The sequence below is a fragment of the Ranitomeya variabilis genome, chromosome 3 (genome assembly GCF_051348905.1).
Source record: "Ranitomeya variabilis isolate aRanVar5 chromosome 3, aRanVar5.hap1, whole genome shotgun sequence".
Lineage (NCBI taxonomy): Eukaryota > Metazoa > Chordata > Amphibia > Anura > Dendrobatidae > Ranitomeya > Ranitomeya variabilis.
In genome coordinates this window covers 715806910-715834097 of record NC_135234.1, presented here as the reverse complement: position 1 = coordinate 715834097, position 27188 = coordinate 715806910, and the positions used below count along the sequence as shown (strand labels likewise).

The 27188-nt window shown below is 44.1% G+C and overlaps 1 protein-coding gene across 2 annotated transcripts in view; it reads left to right on the top strand.

Moving 5' to 3' along the window:
- Nucleotides 1–27188, top strand: part of WASF3 (WASP family member 3) — a 73746-nt gene that overhangs the window by 29545 nt on the left and 17013 nt on the right. For both annotated transcript variants that reach the window (XM_077298304.1, XM_077298305.1), the window contains exon 2: nt 22753–22895. In XM_077298304.1, coding sequence (XP_077154419.1) covers nt 22763–22895 — 133 coding nt within the window. In that variant the 5' untranslated portion in view covers nt 22753–22762. The remainder of the gene's footprint in view (nt 1–22752; nt 22896–27188) is intronic.

Here is a 27188-nt window from a genome sequence, read left to right as displayed (position 1 = left end):
CCAACAAACAATGCGGACTCACATGGCCACACACCCCCCCACCTCCCATAAATAGCGGTGCTGGTCTAACGGTACATCATACAATGATGGAAATAAGTATCAAAAATAATCGCGGCATATAGCCATATGAAACATACCTATAAGGTGCGGGAGCGGGGGGCCACGCGTCCTATCCCCGATGCGCGTTTCGGAGTGTATAAAAACACTCCTTCCTCAGGGGGCATGCAGGGATGCACTAACCAAACTATTTATACCCCGTCTAACCGCGCTAACACATACCAGAGATGCCAAATCTGGAACCTCCCCCATCCGCTGACGTCCGGAACACGTGGGGCCCCACATGACCGAAACATCATCAGAAGGGGAGGGCCGGTGCGACGTCACCGGCAGTGATGCGCAAGCGCATAACTATAGAGGAGCGGCGGCGGCCATAGAAATAATGGGCATGCGAATACTTATATACAAAAAAGACATACATTAAGGTATTTTAGATAAAGGCACATATATAGTGCAGTACTAATGTAACCACTCACTAGCAGTGGCGTACAAGCGCATAAGACAGATGAACGGCAGTCATTATATTGATGGGCACATAAAAGAGCAGACACAGAAGATATTAATACAGATCTACATTAAATTATTTCACACAGAGGCTCATGTACAGTGCAATACAGATGCAACCGCATACGGTGTACACCATTTATACAAAGATATCTCTATTAACCATGGTATAAATCACATCATAACAATGTATATCTACAGAATGGTATACATATAACACCGGATCACACCGCATTTATACCTCTGGTGCTAGAAGATCAATCATTAAATTATCCACAACATATACATGTATCAACATATGATAACCCACCAACCAATAAATACCCATAACAAGATTAAAACTACAATTGCCGCAGCTCGATCCAACGGGGCAAGACAGTAGGAACATCCGAGCAGATCCAATATTGCATGTGTTTCATTAGGTATCGCAGAATCCACCGAGATTAAACTACAATAAACGACAAACATAAAATTAAAAACAAATAAAAACACAAAATGTCAATGTTGCACATGGACACATCAGGCAGCGGATCACAGAAACGGAGCAAATGATAAATTTTCGTTTAACCCATATGGGTGGATAGTATGCAAAGTCCAAATCCACCTTGCTTCAGACTGAGCAAGGCGCTTGGACAAATTGCCTCCTCTAATATTGATATTCAGCTGGTCAATCCCCTTGACTCTCAATCCTGCAGCATCACATCGATGGACATCTCTAAAATGACGCGGTATTGTCTTAAGGCTGGCCACGTCCGTGCAGGTAGCCGCCGCTTCTATACCCAGAACGTGCTCGCGGACTCTAACCTTAAGTTGTCTCGTTGTGAGTCCAATATATATAAGTCCACATGGACATGTGGCGTGGTATATAACATACCTGGTGGTACAAGATATGCGATGTTTAATTTGAAATTGTTGTGTACCATCGGAATTGCAAAATGAGGAGCACCGTTCAATATTGGGGCATGCGACGCATCTACCGCACGGTACGCAGCCAGCCCGTGACGAGATAGTATCCAAAAATGTAGGTGTGGATTGACCAATATAATGACTCTGGGTCAACCTATCTCGTAGGTTCCTTGCCCGACGAAAGGTGATAGAGGGGCTACTCGGAAGAAATTTCGTAATAATGGGATCGGCCTGCAAAATGGGCCATGCTCTTTCCAGAGCAGACCGTACCACAGCATGCTGAGGGTTATATGTTGTAATAAATCTAGCGTCCATGTCCATGTCACTACCTAACAGCAGTATAGACAACTTAGTAAAGTCTGTCAGAAGCACAATGGGGTGCCCAGACGAAAAAGGGAAAAAATCGGCTCAATACATCATGTTTGCGGGGTTAGGACAGAAAAAACGTAGATCCTTCCCTGTCATACCCACTATTAATGACCTAATTAAAAAAGAATGGGATAAGCAGAATACAAGGGGTTTCCTACCATCATCCTCTAAGAGACGCTATCCCTTCAGCGATGAGGAACTAAATTCCTGGTCAAAGGTTGATGCCGCAGTCGCTTCCATGTCTATACAATCGGTCTTAACGGTTGAGGATTCGGGGGTCCTGACAGACCCGTTAGACCGTAAAGCAGAAGCCTTACTAAAAAGATCGTGGGAGGCTAACACGGGGGCATTCAGGCCAGCTATCTCTAGTACCTGCACTGCAAGGTCCCTACTAGTGTGGACGGAAAAGCTGGAGGAACAAATTAGAGGTAGAACTTCGAGAGTCAATCTTGCCGAAAATCCCTCTAATTAAAGCGATAGCATTCCTGGCAGATGCCTCTGGATTCGCTACGCCTAGCAGCCAGATCAGCCGGCCTAGTGAACACAGCCCGGCGAGCACTCTGGTTAAAAAACTGGAAAGGACGCACAGGCAAAAGCAAAACTTTGTGCGATCCCCTGCCAGGGTGAGTTCCTTTTTGGGAAAACGTTGGATGAACTCCTAAATAAAGCGGGAGAAAGAAAGAAAGGCTTCCCTAATCAATCTCTTCCATCTTACAGGAGAGCCTTCCGAAGACGCCCCTTTACCAGAAACAAACCGTTTGAGCAAAGGGAGCGATGGGAGACGAAAGATCCAAAACAAAAAGGTGCCTTGTTTAGCGGATCCTATAATCCAAAGCGTAACAAATACCGCTGACCATGAAGTGGGTGGCAGATTAAAATTTTTCTTTCCCAAATGGGAACAAACATCTAGCCAATGGATTCTGGACATTATACAATACGGTCTAAAATTGGAGTTTGAATCCCTTGGGATTCTTTTGTAGTAACATCACCAAAAGGACGGGAACAACAAAGGGCTCTGGAATCAGAGATCCTATCTCTTCTATCTAAAAAAGTCCTAATAGAGGTTCCCCAGGATCAAGAAGGGAAAAGGGTTCTATTCCCCTTTATTCTTGATCAATAAACCAGATGGTTCATACAGAACCATCATAAATCTCAAGAAATTAAATTCCTTTTTGCGTAATCATACTTTTTAAAATGGAATCCATTAGTTCTAACATCAAACTTTTGTTCCCTAGATGTGTCATGGCCGGGATAGACCTAAAAGATGCCTACTATCATCTTCCCATACAAAAGTGATATTAGAAGTGATGGCTCATCTACGCCAACGGGACACTTTGATAATACCCTACCTAGATGATTTCTAGTAGTAGGAAATTCTATACTTCAATGTAAGATTCGATTATCTAATACGATCTCGTCCCTACAGGAGTTAGGTTGGATCGTCAACTTCGAAAAGTCCAGGCTGAATCCAGAAACCATTCAAACATTTGTAGGAATCCAGCTAGACTCCGTAAGTCAGAAATGCTTCCTTCCACAGTCAAAAAGAGTGACTATACAGTCAAGTGTCAGAGGCAATGGAAAACCCACACATGACACTAAGGAAAGCTATGTCCTTACTGGGATCATTATCCTCGTGTATCCCAGCTGTACCGTGGGCACAATTTCATACCCGTCAATTACAGTATGAAGTATTGTCGGCTCAGGGAAAAGGACATCTGGAAAGTAAAATAACTCTTTCCAGAGATGTCATAGAATCCCTATCCTGGTGGCTAGATATGGACCACCTTTCAAAGGGTGTACCATGGATAATAGACCTTTCTAAGATAATTACTACCGACGCCAGCCCTATGGGGTGGGGTGCACATATGGAGGCTAGTCTGGCCCAAGATACTTGGGATCAGGCAGAATTAACATGTTCTTCCAATTGGAAAGAATTAAGAGCGGTAGAATATGCCTTAAATCATTTTCTTCCACAGATTCAAGGAGCACATGTAAGGGTTTTCTCGGACAATTCCACCATAGTGGCATATGTGAACCGTCAAGGTGGTACACGGTCAGGAAGTCTGATGACCATAGCAGCAGACATCTTCCAGCTAGCAGAGACTCATCTCGCATCCCTAACAGCCCTACACATCAGAGGTGTAGAAAACATCAAAGCAGACTCTCAGTCGAAACATGTTACGCCAAGGGGAATGGACCTTAAACAGAACCATATTCAGAATGATAACAAGAACATGGGGTATACCACAGATAGATCTGTTTGCCACAAGAGACAACAGACAAGTAAAAAGGTTCGCTTCCCTGAACTTCATGGATCATCCAGACATGTTGGACTCTTCACCATCCTTGGAAGTTCAAACTGGCATATGCCTTTCCTCCGATGTCTCTGATTCCACTAGTGATCAGAAAAATCAGGAGGGAACGATCAAGAGTAATCCTCATTGCACCCTTTTGCCCAAGAAGACCATGGTTTTCTTGTCTCCAGACCATGTGTCTATGCGACCCGTGGATTCTTCCATCAAACAAGGAGCTGCTGTTCCAAGGCCCCCTTTTTCCACCCGCAAGTTAAAGGTCTTCACTTGACGGCGTGGAATTTGAGAGGCAACTATTAAGTTCAAGGGGGTTTTCAGTAGAACTAGTAAACACCCTTTTACTAAGTAGAAAAAAATCTACCACCCTAATATATAGTAGGGTATGGAATAAATTCTTCAATTTTTATACAGTACCGTTCACTAGGCAAGTTCCGGTGACGCCTATTCTAGAATTCTTACAAAAGGGCCGAGAATTAGGGTTATCGGTAAAAACCTTAAGAGTTCAGGTCCCAGCATTGGGAGCCCTATATGGATGCAATATAGCAGCTAATAGGTGGATCTCCAGATTTATAAAGTCTTGTGAACGTAGTAACCCGGTCCATATTCCCAGTCTACCTCCGTGGGATTTAAACTAGTACTGGAGGCCTTAACCGGCTCCCCATTTGAGCCACTAGATTCCATACCTTTTAAATGTCCTAACATATAAAGTAGCCCTATTGGTAGCTCTAACCTCAGCCAGAAGGGTTAGCGACATCCAGGCCCTATCAGTAGACCCACCTTTCTTATTAATATTCCAAGATCGGGTAGTCCTAAAACCAGACCCCTCATACCTCCCTAAGGTGGCATCCACCTACCACAGATCACAGGAAATTTTTCTCCCTTCCTTTTTTGATTCCCCTGTAACTCCAGAACAACATAAGTTCCACACCTTAGATGTCAGAAGAGCCATCCTGACCTATATAGAAAGATCATGGGGTCACAAAAGCTACTGTATCTCAGTGGATCAGAGAAACTATCTGCTTGGCCTATACATCAAAAAGCGAGATTCCTCCAGTGGGTATAAAAGCACATTCAACACGAGCCATGGCTTCTTCCTGGGCGGAACAAGCAGATGTACTAATCCATTTAATATGTAAGGCCGCAACCTGGTCAACACCTTCTACTTTTTACAACCATTATAGACTTGATCTATCTACATCTTATGACCTGACCTTTGGTAGAGCTGTCCTTAGTACAGTAATCCCACCCAGATAATGACTCTGAAAATCTCTCGTGGGGTGCTGTTGTGGCGAAGGGTAAAAAGCCGGATTACTTACCGGTAATGCTCTTTTAATGAGTCCACGACAGCACCCATTTACTACCCTCCCTAATTATGCACAAATTCCTTCTTTTAAGCTCACAAATAATGGTTGTATAGAGTTTAAGACATTTGTAATTGTTGATTATGAGTTAATACTAAAACTTTGCGGTTCCCTTTATACTGTGAAAACTAAACTGAGGAGGAGAGGGGACCGCCTCCTTTTATTCTGTAGGTTTCCTGTTCCTATGGGCGGATCCCTCTTTCTCTCATGTGGGGTGCTGTCGTGGACTCATTAAAAGAGCATTACCGGTAAGTAATCCGGCTTATTTGCTGGTATGGCAGGTTATTGTGGTAGCTATAGCAATGGTTAAACAATGTAAAACGGGGTAATCACAGATGGAATATACAATACAGGGTGTACAATGAATCCTCAGGTTCACTCTATTACAGTGGTCTCTAGTTAAATGTTCTTATAACTTTCTAACTAGGCTTGTACTCCCAGTGGTATAAAGGCCCCGTCACACATAGCGATTTACCAACGATCACGACCAGCGATACGACCTGGCTGTGATCGTTGGTAAGTCGCTGTGTGGTCGCTGGGGAGCTGTCACACAGACAGCTCTCTCCAGCGACCAACGATCAGGGGAACGACTTCGGCATCGTTGAAACTGTCTTCAACGATGCCGAAGTCCCCCTGCAGCACCCGGGTAACCAGGGTAAACATCGGGTTACTAAGCGCAGGGCCGCGCTTAGTAACCCGATGTTTACCCTGGTTACCAAAAAAAACAAACAGTACATACTCACCATCTGATGTCCGTCAGGTCCCTTGCTGTCTGCTTCCTGCTCTGACTGAGTGCCGCCGTACAGTGAGAGCACAGCACAGCAGTGACGTCACCGCTGCGCTCTGCTCTCACTGTACGGCCGGATCTCAGTCAGAGCAGGAAGCAGACGGCAAGGGACCTGACGGACATCAGATGGTGAGTATGTACTGTTTTTTTTTTTTTTTTTTTTTTACATTTACGCTGGTAACCAGGGTAAACATCGAGTTACTAAGCGCGGCCCTGCGCTTAGTAACCCGAAGTTTACCCTGGTTACCAGTGAAGACATCGCTGGATCGGTGTCACACACACCGATTCAGCGATGTCAGCGGGACCTCAATGACCAAAAAACGGCCCAGGCCATTCTGACACGACCAGCGATCTCACAGCAGGGGCCTGATCGCTGGTACGTGTCACACATAGCGAGATCGCTACTGAGGTCGCTGTTGCGTCACAAAACTTGTGACTCAGCAGCGATCTCGCTAGCGATCTCGCTATGTGTGACGGGGCCTTTAGTCACAATACTATCTCTTCCTCTAACAAAGACACTAGCGGGGGTCTCCGGTTCACTAGGCTCCAAATCCTCCTGACAAAGTCTAACAAGGCTCACTGGGCCTCCTTCATTTCAACTGGACCGCACCCTGTCTGTTGTCCTAGCCTGTGCCAACCCCTGTACTATACGTCAGTGCTGGAAGCAACGGCCCGGCTCACTCGCGCCTCCCATTCACCACGGCAGGCATCCACTCCTGGGTGGAGTCTCCTCACGGGTCTTCGGTAGTTAACAGATGAGCCCGATGGGATGAGGGCTGGGCCTCTGCTCTTGACGGGCGTCTAGGTTTTGGGTCTTGACCGGGCACAGGTCTGGCATTTGGACCTTCTGGTCTGGGTTCTGGTACATGCTTGACGCCGCTCGAGTTTAGCTTCCAAGCATACCACTGTCTTGCTCCTGCTTCTTGCTGCGGCCTGTTACTTCTGCGTCAGTGTCTTCTCCAGCACATGTCCACACCGCCTGTTTTCCTGGCTCCAAAACCTGCTGCTTTTTGGCATGATGACTTTTTACGAGGGAGATCTGTGTCGATGTCTCCTAGGTTGGTGTTCCATCCAAACTTGTTCCTCCTGAAACTCCTCCTCTTCTGTTTGCTTTCGCATGGTCCCGTTTGGATTGTAGATGGCAGTCTTTCTGCATCAATGCTGCACAGCGCTGGGGATTCTCATGTTTTATTTCACATCCTGTTACATTTCTGTGGGGGAAAAACAAAAACAGAATACACCCCAGAAGATGTACATGCAACACGGACGTCTGAATGAGACCCAAGTAGCATTGTCATTCGGAAACATTACAGATGGCACAGTTATTTTTCCACCAGTGCCAAGAAATTCCTTGCACTTTTTCTTCAGGTTTCTTGTACTTTCCAACTTTGTTTGGTCTTGGCTCGTGGCTTCCTTCATTGATGCACACAAGAACTGCCAATTACGTCTTGTTCATTCTGAATCTCTTGGATCTTTTTCCGTAGAGCAGCCAACGTACTGAACTTTTGATCAGCATTGTGTGTTGGCAGCGGTGCCCGTGGAGTTGTAGATTCCCGCTGCCTACGCTTCATCTGACAGCATTCCACCAGTAATAGCCAACTTCTTACACTTTGGCTTTTTTTAAGATACCTATCCTGTCATCCGAAAATGTAATCTGTAATTTTAGTGTCTGCATAGAAGGTCTTTTTCAGTAATCACAGGCTTGGGCACAGATTTCCTATTGGCCGTTCTCCAGCTGTGTTAATGTGGTTGCTATAAATGAATGTAATTGATCCCTCTGTCTCCAGCACTGTGCATGGTGGATGAGCTAATGAAGGGTGACATGTCCTCCCAAATATCTCCTATTGCCCAATTGCCCAATGTGGCAGTGTATGCAGTGTAATGAATCGTCTGTGCAATTAGGATGAGCCCAAAGGTAGGTAGGTATGTGTGTGTGTGTGTGTGTGTATGTATGTGTGTATGTGTGTGTGTGTATGTATGTGTGTATGTGTGTGTATGTGTGTGTATGTATGTGTGTATGTGTGGATGTGTGTATGTATGTGTGTATGTATGTGTGTATGTGTGTGTATGTGTGTATGTGTGTATGTGTGTGTGTGTGTGTGTATGTATGTGTGTATGTATGTGTGTATGTATGTGTGTATGTATGTGTGTGTGTGTGTGTGTGTGTGTATGTATATATATATATTAATATTATATAATAGCCTACAAGTAGTATACAACCCCCTGCAGATTTAGCAGGTTTAATAAGATGCAAATAAGTTAGAGCCTTCAAACTTCAAACAAGAGCGGGATTTATTAACAGATGCATAAATCTTACAAACCAAAAAGTTTTGTTGCTCAGTTAAATTTTTATAAATTTTAAACATATAAAAGTGTGGGTCAATTATTATTCAACCCCTAGGTTTAATATTTTGTGGAATAACCTTTGTTTGCAATTACAGCTAATAATCGTCTTTTATAAGACCTGATCAGGCCGGCACAGGTCTCTGGAGTTATCTTGGCCCACTCCTCCATGCAGATCTTCTCCAAGTTATCTAGGTTCTTTGGGTGTCTCATGTGGACTTTAATCTTGAGCTCCTTCCACAAGTTTTCAATTGGGTTAAGGTCAGGAGACTGACTAGGCCACTGCAACACCTTGATTTTTTGCCTCTTGAACCAGGCCTTGGTTTTCTTGGCTGTGTGCTTTGGGTCGTTGTCTTGTTGGAAGATGAAATGACGACCCATCTTAAGATCCTTGATGGAGGAGCGGAGGTTCTTGGCCAAAATCTCCAGGTAGGCCGTGCTATCCATCTTCCCATGGATGCGGACCAGATGGCCAGGCCCCTTGGCTGAGAAACAGCCCCACAGCATGATGCTGCCACCACCATGCTTGACTGTAGGGATGGTATTCTTGGGGTCGTATGCAGTGCCATCCAGTCTCCAAACGTCACGTGTGTGGTTGGCACCAAAGATCTCGATCTTAGTCTCATCAGACCAGAGAACCTGGAACCAGTCAGTCTCAGAGTCCTCCAAGTGATCATGAGCAAACTGTAGACGAGCCTTGACATGACGCTTTGAAAGTAAAGGTACCTTACGGGCTCGTCTGGAACGGAGACCATTGCGGTGGAGTACGTTACTTATGGTATTGACTGAACCCAATGTCCCCACAGCCATGAGATCTTCCCGGAGCTCCTTCCTTGTTGTCCTTGGGTTAGCCTTGACTCTTCGGACAAGCCTGGCCTCTGCACGGGAGGAAACTTTCAAAGGCTGTCCAGGCCGTGGAAGGCTAACAGTAGTTCCATAAGCCTTCCACTTCCGGATGATGCTCCCAACAGTGGAGACAGGTAGGCCCAACTCCTTGGAAAGGGTTTTGTACCCCTTGCCAGCCTTGTGACCCTCCACGATCTTGTCTCTGATGGCCTTGGAATGCTCCTTTGTCTTTCCCATGTTGACCATGTATGAGTGCTGTTCACAAGTTTGGGGAGGGTCTTAAATAGTCAGAAAAGGCTGGAAAAAGAGATAATTAATCCAAACATGTGAAGCTCATTGTTCTTTGTGCCTGAACTACTTCTTAATACTTTAGGGGAACCAAACAGAATTCTGGTGGGTTGAGGGGTTGAATAATAAATGACCCTCTGAAATAACTTTTCACAATTTAAAAAAAAAAATAAACAAAGAAATAACATTCTTTTTTGCTGCAGTGCATTTCACACTTCCAGGCTGATCTACAGTCCAAATGTCACAATGCCAAGTTAATTCCAAATGTGTAAACCTGCTAAATCTGCAGGGGGTTGAATACTACTTGTAGGCACTGTATATAGTACAGACCAAAAGTTTGGACACCTTCTAATTTAAAGATTTTTCTGTATTTTCATGACTATGAAAATTGTAATTTCACACTGAAGGCATCAAAATTATGAACTAACACATGTGGAATTATATACTTAACAAAAAAGTGTGAAACGACTTAAAATATGTCTTATATTCTAGGTTTTTCATAGTAGCCACCTTTTGCTTTGATGACTGCTTTGCACACTCTTGGCATTCTCTTGATGAGCTTCAAGAGGTAGTCACCGGAAATCATTTTCACTTCACAGGTGTGCCCTGTCAGGTTTAATAAGTGGGATTTCTTGCATTATAAATGGGGTTGGGACCATCAGTTGTGTTGAGCAGAAGTCTGGTGGATACACAGCTGATAGTCCTACTGAATAGACTGTTAGCTGCTTTTTTTCTTGCCATAATACAAATTCTAAGTAAAGAAAAACGAGTGGCCATCATTACTTTAAGAAATGAAGGTCACTCAGTCCGAAAAATTGAAAAAACTTTGAAAGTGTCCCCAAGTTCAGGTGCAAAAACCATCAACCGCAACAAAGAAACTGGCTCACATGAGGACCGCCCCAGGAAAGGAAGACCAAGAGTCACCTCTGCTTCTGAGGATAAGTTTACCCGAGTCACCAGCCTCAGAAATCGCAGGTTAACAGCAGCTCAGATTAGAGACCAGGTCAATGCCACACAGAGTTCTATCAGCAGACACATCTCTACAACAACTGTTAAGAGGAGACTTTGTGCAGCAGGCCTTCATGGTAAAATAGCTGCTAGGAAACCACTGCTAAGGACAGGCAACAAGCAGAAGAGACTTGTTTGGGCCAAAGAACACAAAGAATGGACATTAGACCAGTGCAAATCTGTGCTTTGGTCTGATGATTCCAAATTTGAGATCTTTGGTTCCAACCACCGTGTCTTTGTGCGACGCAGAAAAGGTGAACGGATTGACTCTACATGCCTGGTTCCCACCGTGAAGCATGGACGAGGAGGTGTGATGGTGTGGGGGTGCTTTGCTGGTGACACTGTTGGGGATTTATTCAAAATTGAAGGTATACTGAACCACCATGGCTACCACAGCATCTTGCAGCGGCATGCTATTCCGTCCGGTTTGCGTTCAGTTGGAGCATCATTTATTTTTCTACATGACAATGACCCCAAACACACCTCCAGGCTGTGTAAGGCTATTTGACCAAGAAGGAGAGTGATGGGGTGCTACGCCAGATGACCTGGCCTCAGTCACCAGACCTGAACCCAATCGAGATGGTTTGGGGTGAGCTGGACCGCAGAGTGAAGGCAAAAGGGCCAACAAGTGCTAAGCATCTCTGGGAACTCCTTCAAGATTGTTGGAAGACCATTCTCGGTGACTACCTCTTGAAGCTCATCAAGAGAATGCAAAAATGTGCAAAGCAGTCATCAAAGCAAAAGGTGGCTACTTTGAAGAACCTAGACTAGAAGACATATTTTCAGTTGTTTCACACTTTTTTGTTAAGTATATAATTCCACATGTGTTAATTCATAGTTTTGATGCCTTCAGTGTGAATGTACAATTTACATAGTCATGAAAATACAGAAATTTCTTTAAATGAGAAGGTGTGTCCAAACTTTTGGTGTGTGTGTGTATGTATACATACATACATACATACATACATACATACATACATACATACATACATACATACATACATACATACATACATACATACACACACATATGTGTATATATATATATATATATATATATATATATTTATATATTTGTTTTTTATTTTTCTCTTTTTTGGTGTAAATATACCTGTTCTCCTGAATCTTGCCATTTTGCTTTTGTTTCTGTGCCCTTCCATTCCTGAGATACGGTGCTCTCTTCACTGTATGTACATATAGTTGTCCTCTTGAGGACCATGCCCACTTGGCTTACGTTACTTTGACTTTTTTTTTTTTTTTCTTAAAGAAAAAAATTCTTGAAAATCCAGTGCTATACGGAGCCACTGCGTGGCATAGATTTTATTTTTTCCATTGTAATATGAAATGGTAAGCTGTAAGGACATGTTCCCACAGTCAGTAAACGCTGCATGTTGAACGCTGTGTACATCTGCAGCTGCCAGATGTTACAGCATATTGGATGGGATTTTAAGAAATTCCATGCCCACTATGCGTCCAGAGACGCCCACGGAGACAGACATGTGGCTCATCTTTCCAGACCGCAGCATGTCTATTTATTTAGCAGAGATGCTTGTCTTCGCAAGATAAATATCGCCCGCCAATGTATAGGACGCGGTGATTCTGCACGGTTCAATTAACATGCGGATTCACCGGAGTACAAAAATCGGCAGCGGACATGTGCTGCGTCCAAACTGCTGCCAATTCCTGACCGTGGGAACGTACCCTAAATGGTTGTGTGAATGCGTAATGGCTGCGAGGAGAAAAAAACAAACAAAAAAAACGGTTGTGCATAGACTGTACATGGATACCAAGTGAGAAAAAAAATCATCCCACTTCTTCGTGTGACTTGCCCAAAGGCAAACCTCCTATCCTTTAAAACTTTAAAAATTCATTCCACCCCCCCCCCCCCCCCTTTACCAATTTCTGAATTTTCTCACTACTTGGTATCACCATAATCGTACAGACCCCTGGAAAATCATTTAACTATCCAAAAATGATCCCCTCCAAAATTGTCAGTTGTTGTTGTGTTTTTTTTTTTTTAAATCCGAGTGTAAGGGGCTCCCCATTTCACCTCCCAGTTTTTCAGCTTTTTGCTGAAATCGTTAAAAAAATAGATATAGATATCTAAATACGTAAAATCCGCTCTTATAGCAATGAGCAAAGTCTGTCGCTGCTCATGCAGAGTTCAGCAGTCAAGATGGGCTTGTTACCGGCTGACTCACTCTGCATGGGCAGGAACCAAGAAGACAAAGCTCACTTTATCCAAACTAATGTCGCCCACTGCTCTGCATAAGCAGCTCCAAGAGGTTGATCGCTCACTGCGCCACTTCAAGAAGCGTCACTTTCAGACAGTGATCATTTCACATGGGGGCAGTGCAAGAGTTGGGGGCAGAGCAAGAGTTGGAGCAAAATTTTGCGCTTCCCATAGACGTTGGCATCCAAGGCAAACCATTCCCCCACAGAAAATGATGGGATCAGTTCTGGCATTGGTTCCCCTCTGGCGTTTCACCACAGAGGAAGGAAAAATAGAAAAACAATGGATTTTGGATTAATCCCTTACAATTAAATGTGCAACATAATCATTTTTACTCAAGTTTCCGTCAGACTCTGGCCAATTTAAGTCTTGTGCCAGCACAGCTCGGTGCATCAGCTATGAGCACATAGGAAGCGCAGGTCTGGCAGGTGCATAGATGATGTTCTGATAACTGCCGGTTACCATGGTGATAACGGCATGAAAACTGCAAATTATGGGCTTGATTCCATGGTGCACACCTGTTCTATCAGAACACAGAGCGATAATGCTTTACAATCACTGTAGATTGAAAATCTGAAAAAAAAACCCTGCTCATAAAGTTAGAAGACCGTGCTTTTTTTTTTTTTTTTTTTAATTTTAGTTGCAAAGGAACACAAAAAAAGAAAAATCATAACTGTCACTAGGTTTTTGTTACCTAATCTGGGAGCAGCATAATGAAGAGACAGAGACCCTGATTCCAGCAGTTTGTCTTTATTGGTCTGTTTGCTGTAGTTTTTATAAAATCATTGTTTTGTCAGCAGGTCACCACTAGATGACTAGTAATCCTACTGCCTGGAAGGCCTCCATATTCATGAGCTCTGTGTAGTCCCCACCCCAACAAAGATTGGCAGCTTTCTGCCTATGCACAGTGTACACAAAGCATCCAATCAGGGTTGTTTTGGCAGTTATACAGCTCTCAGCACTCAGAGAACGGATTTAGTCATAGGGGTGTGCTTCATTTCGTTCAATCATAGTTGTCGCTGCTCACGCATAAGAAATGATGTTCCCGGGTTGTGCCGACGACACTCAAATCCGCTTTGAAGAATCCCGCTCTTGCGTAGTATATATCGGAGCTGCGCATGCGCCATGACGAGTAGCTCCCCACGCATGGGCACTGTAGCTGTGTGTAGTACCCAGCTTCACGGAGTGTGCGGCCAAAGCCACTCATCACAGCACATGTGCGCGATTTTTCAAAGTAAGACTATATACAGTGTGTGTGTATGTGTGTGTGTATATATATATGTATATATATGTATATATGTGTATATATATGTATATGTGTATATGTGTATATATGTATATGTGTATATATATGTATATGTGTATATATATGTATATGTGTATATATATGTATATATATATGTATGTGTATATATATGTATATGTGTATATATATGTATATGTGTATATATATGTATATGTGTATATATATATATATATATATATATATATATGTATATGTATATATGTGTGTGTGTATATATATATATATATATATATACATATACACTCACCGGCCACTTTATTAGGTACACCATGCTAGTAACGGGTTGGACCCCTTTTGCCTTCAGAACTGCCTCAATTCTTCGTGGCATAGATTCAACAAGGTGCTGGAAGCATTCCTCAGATATTTTGGTCCATATTGACATGATGGCATCACACAGTTGCCGCAGATTTGTCGGCTGCACATCCCAAAGATGCTCCATACAAGGCAGGATGGATCCATGCTTTCATGTTGTTTACGCCAAATTCTGACCCTACCATCCGAATGTCGCAGCAGAAATCGAGACTCATCAGACCAAGCAACGTTTTTCCAATCTTCTACTGTCCAATTTCGATGAGCTTGTACAAATTGTAGCCTCAGTTTCCTGTTCTTAGCTGAAAGGAGTGGTACCCGGTGTGGTCTTCTGCTGCTGTAGCCCATCTGCCTCAAAGTTCGACGCACTGTGCGTTCAGAGATGCTCTTAGGCCTACCTTGGTTGTAACGGGTGGCGATTTGAGTCACTGTTGCCTTTCTATCAGCTCGAACCAGTCTGCCCATTCTCCTCTGACCTCTGGCATCAACAAGGCATTTCCGCCCACAGAACTGCCGCTCACTGGATTTTTTTTCTTTTTCGGACCATTCTCTGTAAACCCTAGAGATGGTTGTGCGTGAAAATCCCAGTAGATCAGCAGTTTCTGAAATACTCAGACCAGCCCTTCTGGCACCAACAACCATGCCACGTTCAAAGGCACTCAAATCACCTTTCTTCCCCATACTGATGCTCGGTTTGAACTGCAGGAGATTGTCTTGACCATGTCTACATGCCTAAATGCACTGAGTTGCCGCCATGTGATTGGCTGATTAGAAATTAAGTGTTAACAAGAAGTTGGACAGGTGTACCTAATAAAGTGGCCAGTGAGTGTAGGAGAGCACAAACTGGAAGGTTTGGGGTTTTCAAATTAAACCCCCCAGCAAAAAAAAAAATTAATTAAAAGCATCTCAAATAATCTGGAATAAAAACATTCTGGGAACATGACGGGCTCTACAATTAAATACTGAAGTTTACTTCATATGTCTCCAGCGCAATAAAGAATGGACACTCCACTGATGTCTGAGTCGCCTACATCCTTCACAACACAAGTCACCTCCTTCCTGGTGTTATCATTGAACTACATCACCCAGCATGCCCACAGGCCGGCTACTACTCCATCAATACCTATATATTATTCAGCAGACCGTGCTTCCAAGCTTCACATGCATTATTGATAGGCTCTGTACATTCATCTGGACTGGTCTTGTAAGAAGTAAAGTGCTCGCCTTATACCTTTCTGACGTCTAATAACTGGACTCGTTCAATAGCAATGTGATTTATAAATGTGCAAAATCTTAAACGTAATATCCACAGTATTGCAGCCATAGGGGCCTTCAGCGGTCGATGGGCACCTAAAACGGTGCAACGCCAGGATCATAGGCCTTAAATGTTGCTGTCAGAGACTCAGTGCAGTCAGAGGGTCCTCAGATGCTTCCTCTAGCCGTGCTACATCTCCATCCATTCTCCTCCTTGATGCTGAGGTGATTGCAGATCAGACGTGGGGCCCGTATCCATCTGACCCATACACGTCACTAGGACGCTGCCTCATTTTAGAATTCCTCAATTAAAAATGTCTAGAAACCAACTCGAACCCATTTAGGTGACACAAATCTCAAATACCTAGTGAATCCCTCAAGGAAAAGGCTTTGTAGAAATCAGCTTCTAAAGGTCATTGTCTGGTAAGCTCCGCTAAGTACAGTAGCTATTAACTGTGCTTTGTTTTTTCTTTTTACGATTTTCCGATGACTTGATTGGAATTAGTCGAGCTTTTTTTTTTTTATCCCAATAAAGCCATTTGTGTATAACTACCGTACTTGGTATCAAAGGCAGCTGGCATAGACGTGTACCTAGTGAGTGTGTCCCTCCCGTCTTCTGGAGACCCCCTTGTGAACCGTCTGGAAAGTTCACTACAAGTGTCTTCAAGAACAGGATTAACACGTCAGCGTCTTTTCATCGTACTTTAATCTTACTGGAGTTTGGAGGAGGAGAGTACGCACGTTACCGTGCAGACCTGAGATGGGCTCCTTCCAAACCGTAAACTTCTCCGCTAACCAGGGAGGGTATAAATACGGACACGGGAACAGTACATCCTCCATGATTATAATGTATTTTATAGGAAGAATCTTTGTGGAATTAACTGTTTACTTCTCAAATACATTTTTCCTTGTTAAGGGAGTTTTCCACTTTTAGCAAAGCAAACCCCCAAAATTCCTGAAATGTGAAAAAAAACAAAGATATTACTCGTGCTGCCCACTGCTTTTCCTGAGATGTCACATTGACAGCTCACATCACCGCTGCAGCTAATCACTGAGCTCCGAGAAAAGAAATGAGCCGGAACACAAGTTGGTAAAAGTGCAAAGTGTAGATTCATGTTCACACTAAGGTTTTTAAAACAGACAAAACCAGAGCTAAAAACAAAATAAGCAAATACCCTGTAGTAAGTAAATAAATAGAAATACATGTAAATAACATCAAATACGTGGTTAACACTATTTTCATCAAAGGGTGTAAAAGCCATCCCGCCCCGACAAGGGGACCCAGTCGGAACGTCCTATCTAGTATTAAATCCTCGTCTTGTTGCAACAAACCTCAATATCGATGGTGGCAGGACCAAGACGCATCTAAATTTGGCTGAGCCACTGCGCTCAGTGATTAGCTGCAGTGGTGATGTGAGCTGTTGTTTTGACGTCACTGCTGAAGTCAGAACACTGAGACTGGGGCAGCGGCTAGGCGGGATGGAGAATGCGATCGGTCTTTTACTATTTTACATTACATTAATTGTTTTGGGTCAACTTCTCTAAAAGTGGAAAACCCTTTTTAAGGTTTAGCATCCTTCTATATTATTTCAAAACACACTTTTTCAGTGATTACTTTGTATCTCCGTTCATACTGCACCCACACACACAAATGATAAACCATTTGAAAGGTAAACTTGCCCCCTTCAGCAGGAAAATGGCCAAACAAGCCACACATCCACGCTGTGATCACAAAATACAGTTTAAACCTTAATTTTCATAAACCTGCAGTAAGGAAAAATGACCTGCAGGTGGCACCACACTACCCCAAAGCACACTACCACAAAGCTGCTTACAGACATCACAGACAAATCCTAACATTTGCCTTGGGAGGCTTTCCAGCTTGCGAAACTTCTTGCCCAGCCGATTTCAGGCACATTGGAGGATTGCACACTTCACTGCAGGTGAGTCACATATGCAAACACATTTGTAAACATGCACTGCCTATTCAATTGCACACTTGCTCCTTTTATACTCCACCGACACACACAAATGATACACCATTTCAAAGGTCAAATTACCCACAGGTGGCATTTGCCTTGGTGTCTTTCCAGCTTGCCGAAGTGCTTGCCCAGCCTATTTCTGGCAAATTCGAGGATTGCACACTTCACTGCATGTGAGTCACATATGCAAACACATTTGTAAACATGCTTTGCTTTTTCAGTGATTACTTCGCCCCACACACACAAATGGTGAGTCACATATGCAAACACGTTTGTAAACATGCACTGCTTTTTCGGTGATTACTTTGCCCCCCCACACACAAATGATAAACCATTTGAAAGGTAAACTTGCCCCCTTCAGCAAGAAAAGACACAAACAAACACATTCACGATTTGATCAATAAATACAGTTTAAATATTCATTTTCAGAAACCCGCAGAAAAAAACAACCTGCAGGTGGCACCACAACCTCAAGACATTTTTTTTCGCCTCTACTTATCAAACCAATTTATTGTATTACCAATCTACATTTATAAATACCATATATACTTGAGTATAAGCCGAGATTTTCAGCCCATTTTTTGGGGCTGAAAGTCCACCTCTCGGCTTATACTCGAGTCATACCCGGGGGTCGGCAGGGGAGGGGGGGCGGGGGCTGTCTAATTATACTCACCTACTGCTGGCGCGGTCCCTGCGCGTCCCTGCTTCTTCCAGCGCTGCATATTCTTCCTGTACTGAGCGGTCACATGGTCCCGCTCATTACAGTAATGAATATGCGACTCCACCTCCCATAGAGGTGGAGCCGCATATTCATTTCGGTAATGAGCGGTAACTGTGACCGCTCAATACAGGAAGAAGATGCAGCGCTGGAAGAAGCAGGGACGCGCAGGGACTGCGCCAGCAGTAGGTGAGTATACAGCGCTGCGCGATATTTACCGCTCCTCGTTCCGGGGCGGCTCCGTCATCAGCGTCCTCTGGCTGTGACGCTCAGGTCAGAGGGCGCGGTGACGTAGTCAGTGCGCGCCCTCTGCTGAACGTCACTGCTGAAGACTGAGCCGCACGAGGAGCAGGTAAATATTGAAAGTGCCGGGGGTCCTGAGCGAAGAGAGGTAAGAGTATGTGAATTTTTTTTTTTTTTTTTTTTATCGCAGCAAAAGCATATGGGGCAGTGACTGTACGGATCATCTGTATGGGGCCATAACGATTGTGCAGCACTATAAGGGGCAGTGTCTGTACGGAGCATCTTATGGGGCCATAACGTTTGTGCAGCACTATATGGGGCAAGTGACTGTACGGAGCATCTTATGGGGCCATAACGCTTGTGCAGCATTATATGGGGCAGTGACTGTACGGAGCATCTTATGGGGCCATAACGTTTGTGCAGCACTGTATGGTGCAAGTGTCTGTATAGAGCATCTTATGGGGCCATAAAATTTGTGCAGCACTATATAAGGCAAATATCTCTATGGAGCATCTTATGGGGCCCTTATTACCCTTTATGCAGGATTATATGGGGCATATTTTCATATGGAGCATCTAATGGGGCCCATCAAACTTTATGGAGCATTATATGGGGCTCCTGATTCAATATGGATTCAAAAACACTTAACCTACTGATGTCTCAATTAATTTTAGTTTTATTGGTATCTATTTTACTTTTGAAATTTACCGGTAGCTGCTGCATTTTTCACCCTAGGCTTATACTCGAGTCATTAAGTTTTCCCAGTTTTTTGTTGCAAAATTAGGGGGGTCGGCTTATACTCGGGTCGGCTTATACTCGAGTATATACGGTACCTCTCTGTGTTCATCTCATTAAATACATTAACATTTGACCAGCTTGATTTTCCTGAAATTGCCTGCGCCCCCGACAACCAATGTGTGAAAATTTCTCACGGGCCAACTAGTATTACTAAAATCAAGGTTGGTGGGGTACAGTGTATGCCATAAGTTCAGAAATGCTCAGACCACCACTGATCCAAAGCCATGACCTCTGGATAGGTTTCTCCTGCACTGTGGTCATCTTGGCCATGAACAGTGTGGAAATAACAGCACGGCCTCATTCAAGTAAATAGGACTATGCTAGAAGGTCCTCATCATAAAAGATGCTCCAGGGCAATTGCGATCATCAGACTTTTGGGGTTGATGTCAGCTGTGAATTGTCCAAAAACACAAATGCCCCCTGCGTGACCCGGTGACTCTGATGAGCAATGACGTCACTGCTCTTCAGAATCCAGGGAAAGTGTCGGAGTGTTATAAATAAGAAGTCATGGCAGTGTCTTGGGGGGTATTGATGCCAGCTGTATGTTAGGACAATTTACAGGTGACATCAACCCCAAGCCCTATTTATCCCAATTGCCACTGCACCAGGGCAATTGAAAAGAACAAAGGTGAAGCACCAGAATTGAAGCATCTCATGTGATGCGCCACTTCTGGGGCGGAGGCAGGCTGTATTTTTAGGCTGGGAAGGGCCCAATAACCAGCGACTTTCCCAGCCTGATAATATCCGCTCTCGGCTGTCTGCTTTACCTTGGCTGGTTACCAAAATCATGGGGCCCCAAAATGTTTTTTTTTTTTTTTCCATTCATTAGGTTATCCGTGTGTGGTACATATGGTCATCTGTGCTGCCGGCAAAAAAAACGGCCGTCTACGTGTGGGTCACACAGACACATTCTGCATGACAATACGGATATATGCAGCACTATTTATTAGTGTGTGTGTCTCCGGTACTTGTCAAAATGGACCCCACACGTAACGCAAACACGACGTGTGAAGGGGCCTTAGGAGAAATTGCTCTTGGGTGAGGTTTAGATCCCATTCTTTATTCATGGCAACGTTGTGAGTGAGAAGAAAAGCACCCACACATGAATGGTGTCAGGATGCTTTACTGTTGGCATGACACAGGACTGATTGTAGAGCAGAAAAGGTGAGCGCCACAGTCTAAGGAAGCTTCATTTTCTATTTCTGCTCATAAAAGGTTAATAAAAGTAAAAGCGGTTGTCCATTTTCCAGAAAATGGCCCCCAAACTGTGTAAAATATCTAAAATAACAAATTCCGCAAGTACCGGTAGTTGCCCTCTGTGGGTCCAGCGCCGGCTGCAGCAGTGACGTTGCGTCAGTAGTGCGTGTCACTGCTCTGGCCAGTCGCTGATCAGTGGCTCAACAGTACGTGACGTCCACTTTGGCACAGCTGCTGAGATCTTTGACAGGCTAGAGCGTAAGCTCGCCGCTACGACCAAAACATCTGGACCGTAGGCGTGGTGGCGTGCTGACGCTGGACTCGAGGGTCGGTGAGTTCTTGCTGAGCTTATTGTTTTAGGAAAGTTTGGGGCCCACTTTCCTGAAAGTGAACAACCCCTTTTAGCTTATTAAAATGAATGGGGAGAAATTATATATATATATATATATATATAAAAAAAAAAAAGAAGCAAGTCTACTGTTTAACGTTTTAAATTTTTACGCTACTCTTCTGATGCACAAGTAAACTGAACTATGGGTCAGTACAATTTATGCTGATGCTAAATTTATATCGTTTTTATTACTTTTGTTTGATTTATTTTCTATTTTATTTTTTTTACTCGCTTACATAGCGCTATTAATTCCACAGCACTTTACAGACATTATCATCACTGTCCCCATTGGGGCTCACAATCTAAGGTCCCTTGATTGTTAACCTTGTCAGCTATACCACCATTTTAAAGGGCTTCTGTCAGTAGGATCACCACTCCTGCATGATGGTTTATTGAATCCATAAGGTAACTTTATTATTTTGCTTTTGCATTTAAAGCTTGGGGATATATTTGTCGTTCAGGGGCATTTAGTACCCCAGTACTTCTCTAACTGTAATGGGCCTCCTAGTTGTTGCGGAGGCAAATTATACTTGGCGACTGACTCCTCATCTGTTTGTCTTAGGTTCAGCCTCAAAAATCGAAAATGAATCTTTAATTTTGTCTCCTGAACCAGTCAGATGATTTATGCTGTCTGTGGTTCGGGTTGCATGAATTATCCCACTGGTTTTCTTTAAAGGGAATCGGTCAGCAGGCTTTTGCAATGTAATCTGAGAGCAGTATGATGTAGAGGCACGGAGTCTCATTCCAGCCATGTATCGCTTGCTGAGCTGTGTTGCTCTTTCAATACAATCAGTGTCTTATCAGCAGGAGATTATCACTGCAGGACTAGGTGTCTCGTGCTTTCTAGTCAACTGCTCTGTATAACCCCACCCCCCCACCACTGATTGTACATGGAAAGCTGCTAATCAGTGGTGTGGGCCGGGTTATACTGAGCTCAACATGCTGAGCACTGCTAGATCTGCGAGCAGAGAAAACGGTGATTGCATGTTGTCATTGTGATACAGAGTCAGCAAGTGACACATCACTGGAATCAGGGTCTCAGCCCCTACTTTATGCAGCTCTCAGATTACATACCAAGAGCCTGCTGATAGATTCCCTTTAAAGCAGGATGTGATGACTGTTGACTCTTATAAGTTTTCAGAGTCCCCAGCTCTTAGTCGGGCGAGTTACTGGTATCTTGTACAGGAAAGATATATATCTTGGTACCGTACCATTTTGTTACCATCTTTTCAGTTAGCCATTAAAAGGAATCAACCACTGAGGGCTCTCAATTCTACATATTTTGGTATCCTGTAGGTTCTCTCCAGTATGCAGATAGATATAGGTACATGGATGAAGCGTGCTTCTCCCTCACTCCAGTCACGGACTGAAGTAATGATTTCTGTATAGATCCGTAAACTACTGCTCAGGTTCCAACAAAATCTATTCTATCCGTAGAAACACTACAAAATAACGCTTTCAATTTAACGTGACAATTGCCTTTGTGTTTTATCATTTTCACATTATTTACTCACAATACTTTTTTTTTTGCCCCCTATAGTTGCTAAGCCATGCCGCTGGTCAAGAGAAACATTGAACCCAGGCACCTCTGCCGGGGAACCGTGCCGGATGGGATCACCAGTGAGCTGGAATGTGTGACCAATAATACCCTTGCCGCCATCATCCGACAACTAAGCAGCCTAAGTACGGACAGTACATTCCAATATGTCATAATTATCACAGGTGATCTAAATAAAGCGGATCTGTCACTGGATTTCACAGTACGTGTATGAATTAACTAGATCTTAGTCCTCATGTGCTTACTTTGAAGATAAATTATTATAAAGCATTTTTTTTTTACATATATGATAGTTTACACAATGAGTGAATTTGGCTCAGAAATCAAAATGTATTTAGGATCTTGCCACCTGGCCTGATTGACAGCTCCTCAGTGTCCCTCCTCCCTGCTGAGATCTCACACTGCTCACTACAAGCTGCAGTTGTCAGGCGGGTTTGTTGGAGACTATTTAACTCATTAGTTGGGCTTCTAAATATTTTCACGATTTCTAGAGTAATTTAGACATGGATTTACACAGCAAAGACCCCAGTCTCCTCAGGTCTTGTAGATCTGTTTAATAATGTATGCAGTTTGTATTGTGAAATCTAGTGACAGATTTGCATTAAATGCTAAACCGAGATAATGAGGTACTTGTTTGTCACAGGGCGTTAAGCAACAAGTACGAAACCAGCTCAGAAGTTGATGTGTTAGTAGCCAGCGTCTGCCAGCGGCCCGAGGTTGCTGTGATCATTGCAGTGTAACCATTGAAATGACCCGCGTTAGCTGACTTCCATCGGCCCCACCAATAACGTGATCACTGGCAACCGGTGGGCTACCATGGCAGCCAGAGAGGCTTGATGAACACCCCCATAACTCCTGATATTGGTCCTCCTGTGAAGCTCTGCCATAGGCTGGGCTTCGTAGGAGACCACAATATTGCTATATAATGTAATACTGTGTTATTGCAGTATCTATATATATATATAATTGTCTAAGGGTTGTTCCGTCTGTCTGTCTTTCTGTCTGTCTGTCCTGGAAATCCCGCGTCTCTGATTGGTCGAGGCTGCCAGGCCTCGACCAATCAGCGACGGGCACAGCATGACAACGATGATGTCATAAAGGTTGCCTCAACCAATCAGCGACGGGCACAGTCTGCCGCGAATTCGCCTCGACCAATCAGCGACGGGCACAGTATCGACGTAGATGTCATAATGGTTGCCATGGCGACGATGTCATAAAGGTTGCCTTGACCAATCAGCGACGGGCACAGTCTGCCGCGAATTCTGGAATCATCATTGTCCATATACTACGGGGACATGCATATTCTAGAATACCCGATGCGTTAGAATCGGGCCACAATCTAGTATAGAATAAGCAATCAACTGATCGCTGCCTTAAGTTTCCTATGTGGAAAGGTTAAAAATAAAATAAATTTGAAAATAGAAACAAATTGTATAAATTGCCCCCTTTCACACTTTTTTTTTACAAAAAGGAAATGTAAAAAAATATATATTTTGCTATCTTCATGTCCGAAAGTCTGATACATGAAAATATAAGTTTTATATAAGCGGTACGTTAAGTGATGAAATATACATCTGACTGCCAGAATTGCCTTTGTTCCCCCTGCACTTGCCATGAAAATTCTGTAAAAATCAATTGAAACATCATATGTAACCCAAAATGGTATAATAAAAAAAAAAAAAAAGCTGAGGGAGCAAATGAGAAGCTGTCAAACCACACAGCTCCATCAACAAAGTAAGTTACAGGTCTGAGAAAGTGAAGACACAATCCCAATTTTTTTTTATTTTCTATATTATAATTTTGTTTTTCATCCTACTAAAATAATAAAAAGAAAAATGATAAAGTTTGGTATCACTATGCTCTAATCGGGAAAACTTTTTATGGTTTTGTGACAAACCAGCGCTTAAAAGAAAAAAAAAAAATGCAACTTGTGCACAGACCCTTAAGATTCCCATACCAATATGTTGAGCCAGAAATGCTCCTAAGTGCATTGATTGCACTGGCGGACCTGATAACATATATCGGGATTACTGACCTGAATTTAGAGCAGCAGAGATCCTTGTCTCCCCCATGCGGGTTGTCCCTACACCCCCTGACATGGCCGGCACTCATGGAATCCTATGACTAGGGGTATACTAACTTCTAGTTGTCAGTGTATCCATGCATTTCCAGGAGAAATAAGAGGAACCGCACAGTACACAGTTCTGATGAAAGATGCTCCCGAATTCGTTTAGGGGGAATAGAATGGTTTACAAAGGCTCTGTTCACACTCGTCAGAGCCTTCTGTTGGGTGTCGGGGACAGCGTGTGCCACATAGATATTCATTGACATTCGTCACTCTTTGGCTGCACAGTCCAAAAATGTATTCCACGTGTTACCTCTACACCCTCTAGATAGAAAGGTGCAGTCTACTGCTCTTTCCTCCAAAGTAAAAAAAAATATACAATGCAGCAGACAAACCTGATGGAGACCGAGAGAAAAGAATAGACTTGTCACCTCTGCTAGGTGAATGGGGGCCTGTGCATGGTTTGGAAGAGCCCCATTCTCTGTACCTTTAGTAGTCTAGCCCCCCAGTGTCCCCTATGCTATGGATAGAAAATAACTTTTGATTTTAAGAACACCCCTTTTAGACAGTTGTTCACTAATTGTGGTCTTGAAATTAAAAGGAAAAAAAAAAAGTCTGCTCCCTGCTAGACCCTTTTTTCTACCATTTCTTGGTACTACTCCTTGCATTCCCAAGTGGTCTCCTCACTATTTCCAGCAGGATATGTCAAGTGACCGCTGCAGCTAGTTGGTAAGAGCGGCTGTGGTCTGATGGCTTTTTTTTTTTTCTCCAGGTGTAATGTTTGGGGGAAGGATAAACCTCGCCTATGAGTAGTCAGATCAGGATTGTTTGGGAGAGGGGTAGACCTCGTCAATGAGCAGTCAGATCGGGTGTAATGTTTGGGAGGGGTAGGCCTCGTCAATGAGCAGTCAGATCGGGTGTAATGTTTGGGAGGGGTAGGCCTCGTCAATGAGCAGTCAGATCGGGTGTAATGTTTGGGAGGGGTAGGCCTCGTCAATGAGCAGTCAGATCGGGTGTAATGTTTGGGAGGGGTAGGCCTCGTCAATGAGCAGTCAGATCAGGTGTAATGTTTGGGAGGGGTAGGCCTCGTCAATGAGCAGTCAGATCGGGTGTAATGTTTGGGAGGGGTAGGCCTCGTCAATGAGCAGTCAGATCAGGAGTGTTTGGGGAGGGATAGACCTAGTCTATGAGCAGTCACATCAGGAGTGTTTGGAGAGGGGTAGACCTCATCTATGAGCAGTCAGATAGGGTGTAATGTTTGGGGAGGGGTAGACCTAGTCTATGAGCAGTCACATCGGGAGTGTTTGGGGAGGGGTAGACCTGGTCTATGAGCAGTCAGATCGGGAGTGTTTGGGGAGGGGTAGACCTCATCTATGAGCAGTCACATCGGGAGTGTTTGGGGGGGGTAGACCTCATCTATGAGCAGTCAGATAGGGTGTAATGTTTGGGGAGGGGTAGACACAGTCTATGAGCAGTCAGATCAGGAGTGTTTGGGGAGGGGTAGACCTAGTCTATGAGCAGTCAGATCGGGAGTGTTTGTGGAGGGGTAGACCTGGTCTATGAGCAGTCAGATCGGGAGTGTTTGGGGAGGGGTAGACCTAGTCTATGAGCAGTCAGATCGGGAGTGTTTGGGGAGGGGTAGACCTAGTCTATGAGCAGTCACATTGGGAGTGTTTGGGGAGGGGTAGACCTCATCTATGAGCAGTCACATCGGGAGTATTTGTGGAGGGGTAGACCTCATCTATGACCAGTCAGATTGGGAGTGTTTGGGGAGGGGTAGACCTCATCTATGAGCAGTCACATCGGGAGTGTTTGGGGGGGGGGGGGTAGACCTAGTCTATGAGCAGTCACATCGGGAGTGTTTGGGGAGGGGTAGACCTAGTCTATGAGCAGTCACATCGGGAGTGTTTGGGGGGGTGTAGACCTGGTCTATGAGCAGTCAGATCGGGAGTGTTTGGGGAGGGGTAGACCTCATCTATGAGCAGTCACATCGGGAGTGTTTGGGGGGGGTAGACCTCATCTATGAGCAGTCAGATAGGGTGTAATGTTTGGGGAGGGGTAGACACAGTCTATGAGCAGTCAGATCAGGAGTGTTTGGGGAGGGGTAGACCTAGTCTATGAGCAGTCACATCGGGAGTGTTTGTGGAGGGGTAGACCTGGTCTATGAGCAGTCAGATCGGGAGTGTTTGGGGAGGGGTAGACCTAGTCTATGAGCAGTCAGATCGGGAGTGTTTGGGGAGGGGTAGACCTAGTCTATGAGCAGTCACATTGGGAGTGTTTGGGGAGGGGTAGACCTCATCTATGAGCAGTCACATCGGGAGTATTTGTGGAGGGGTAGACCTCATCTATGACC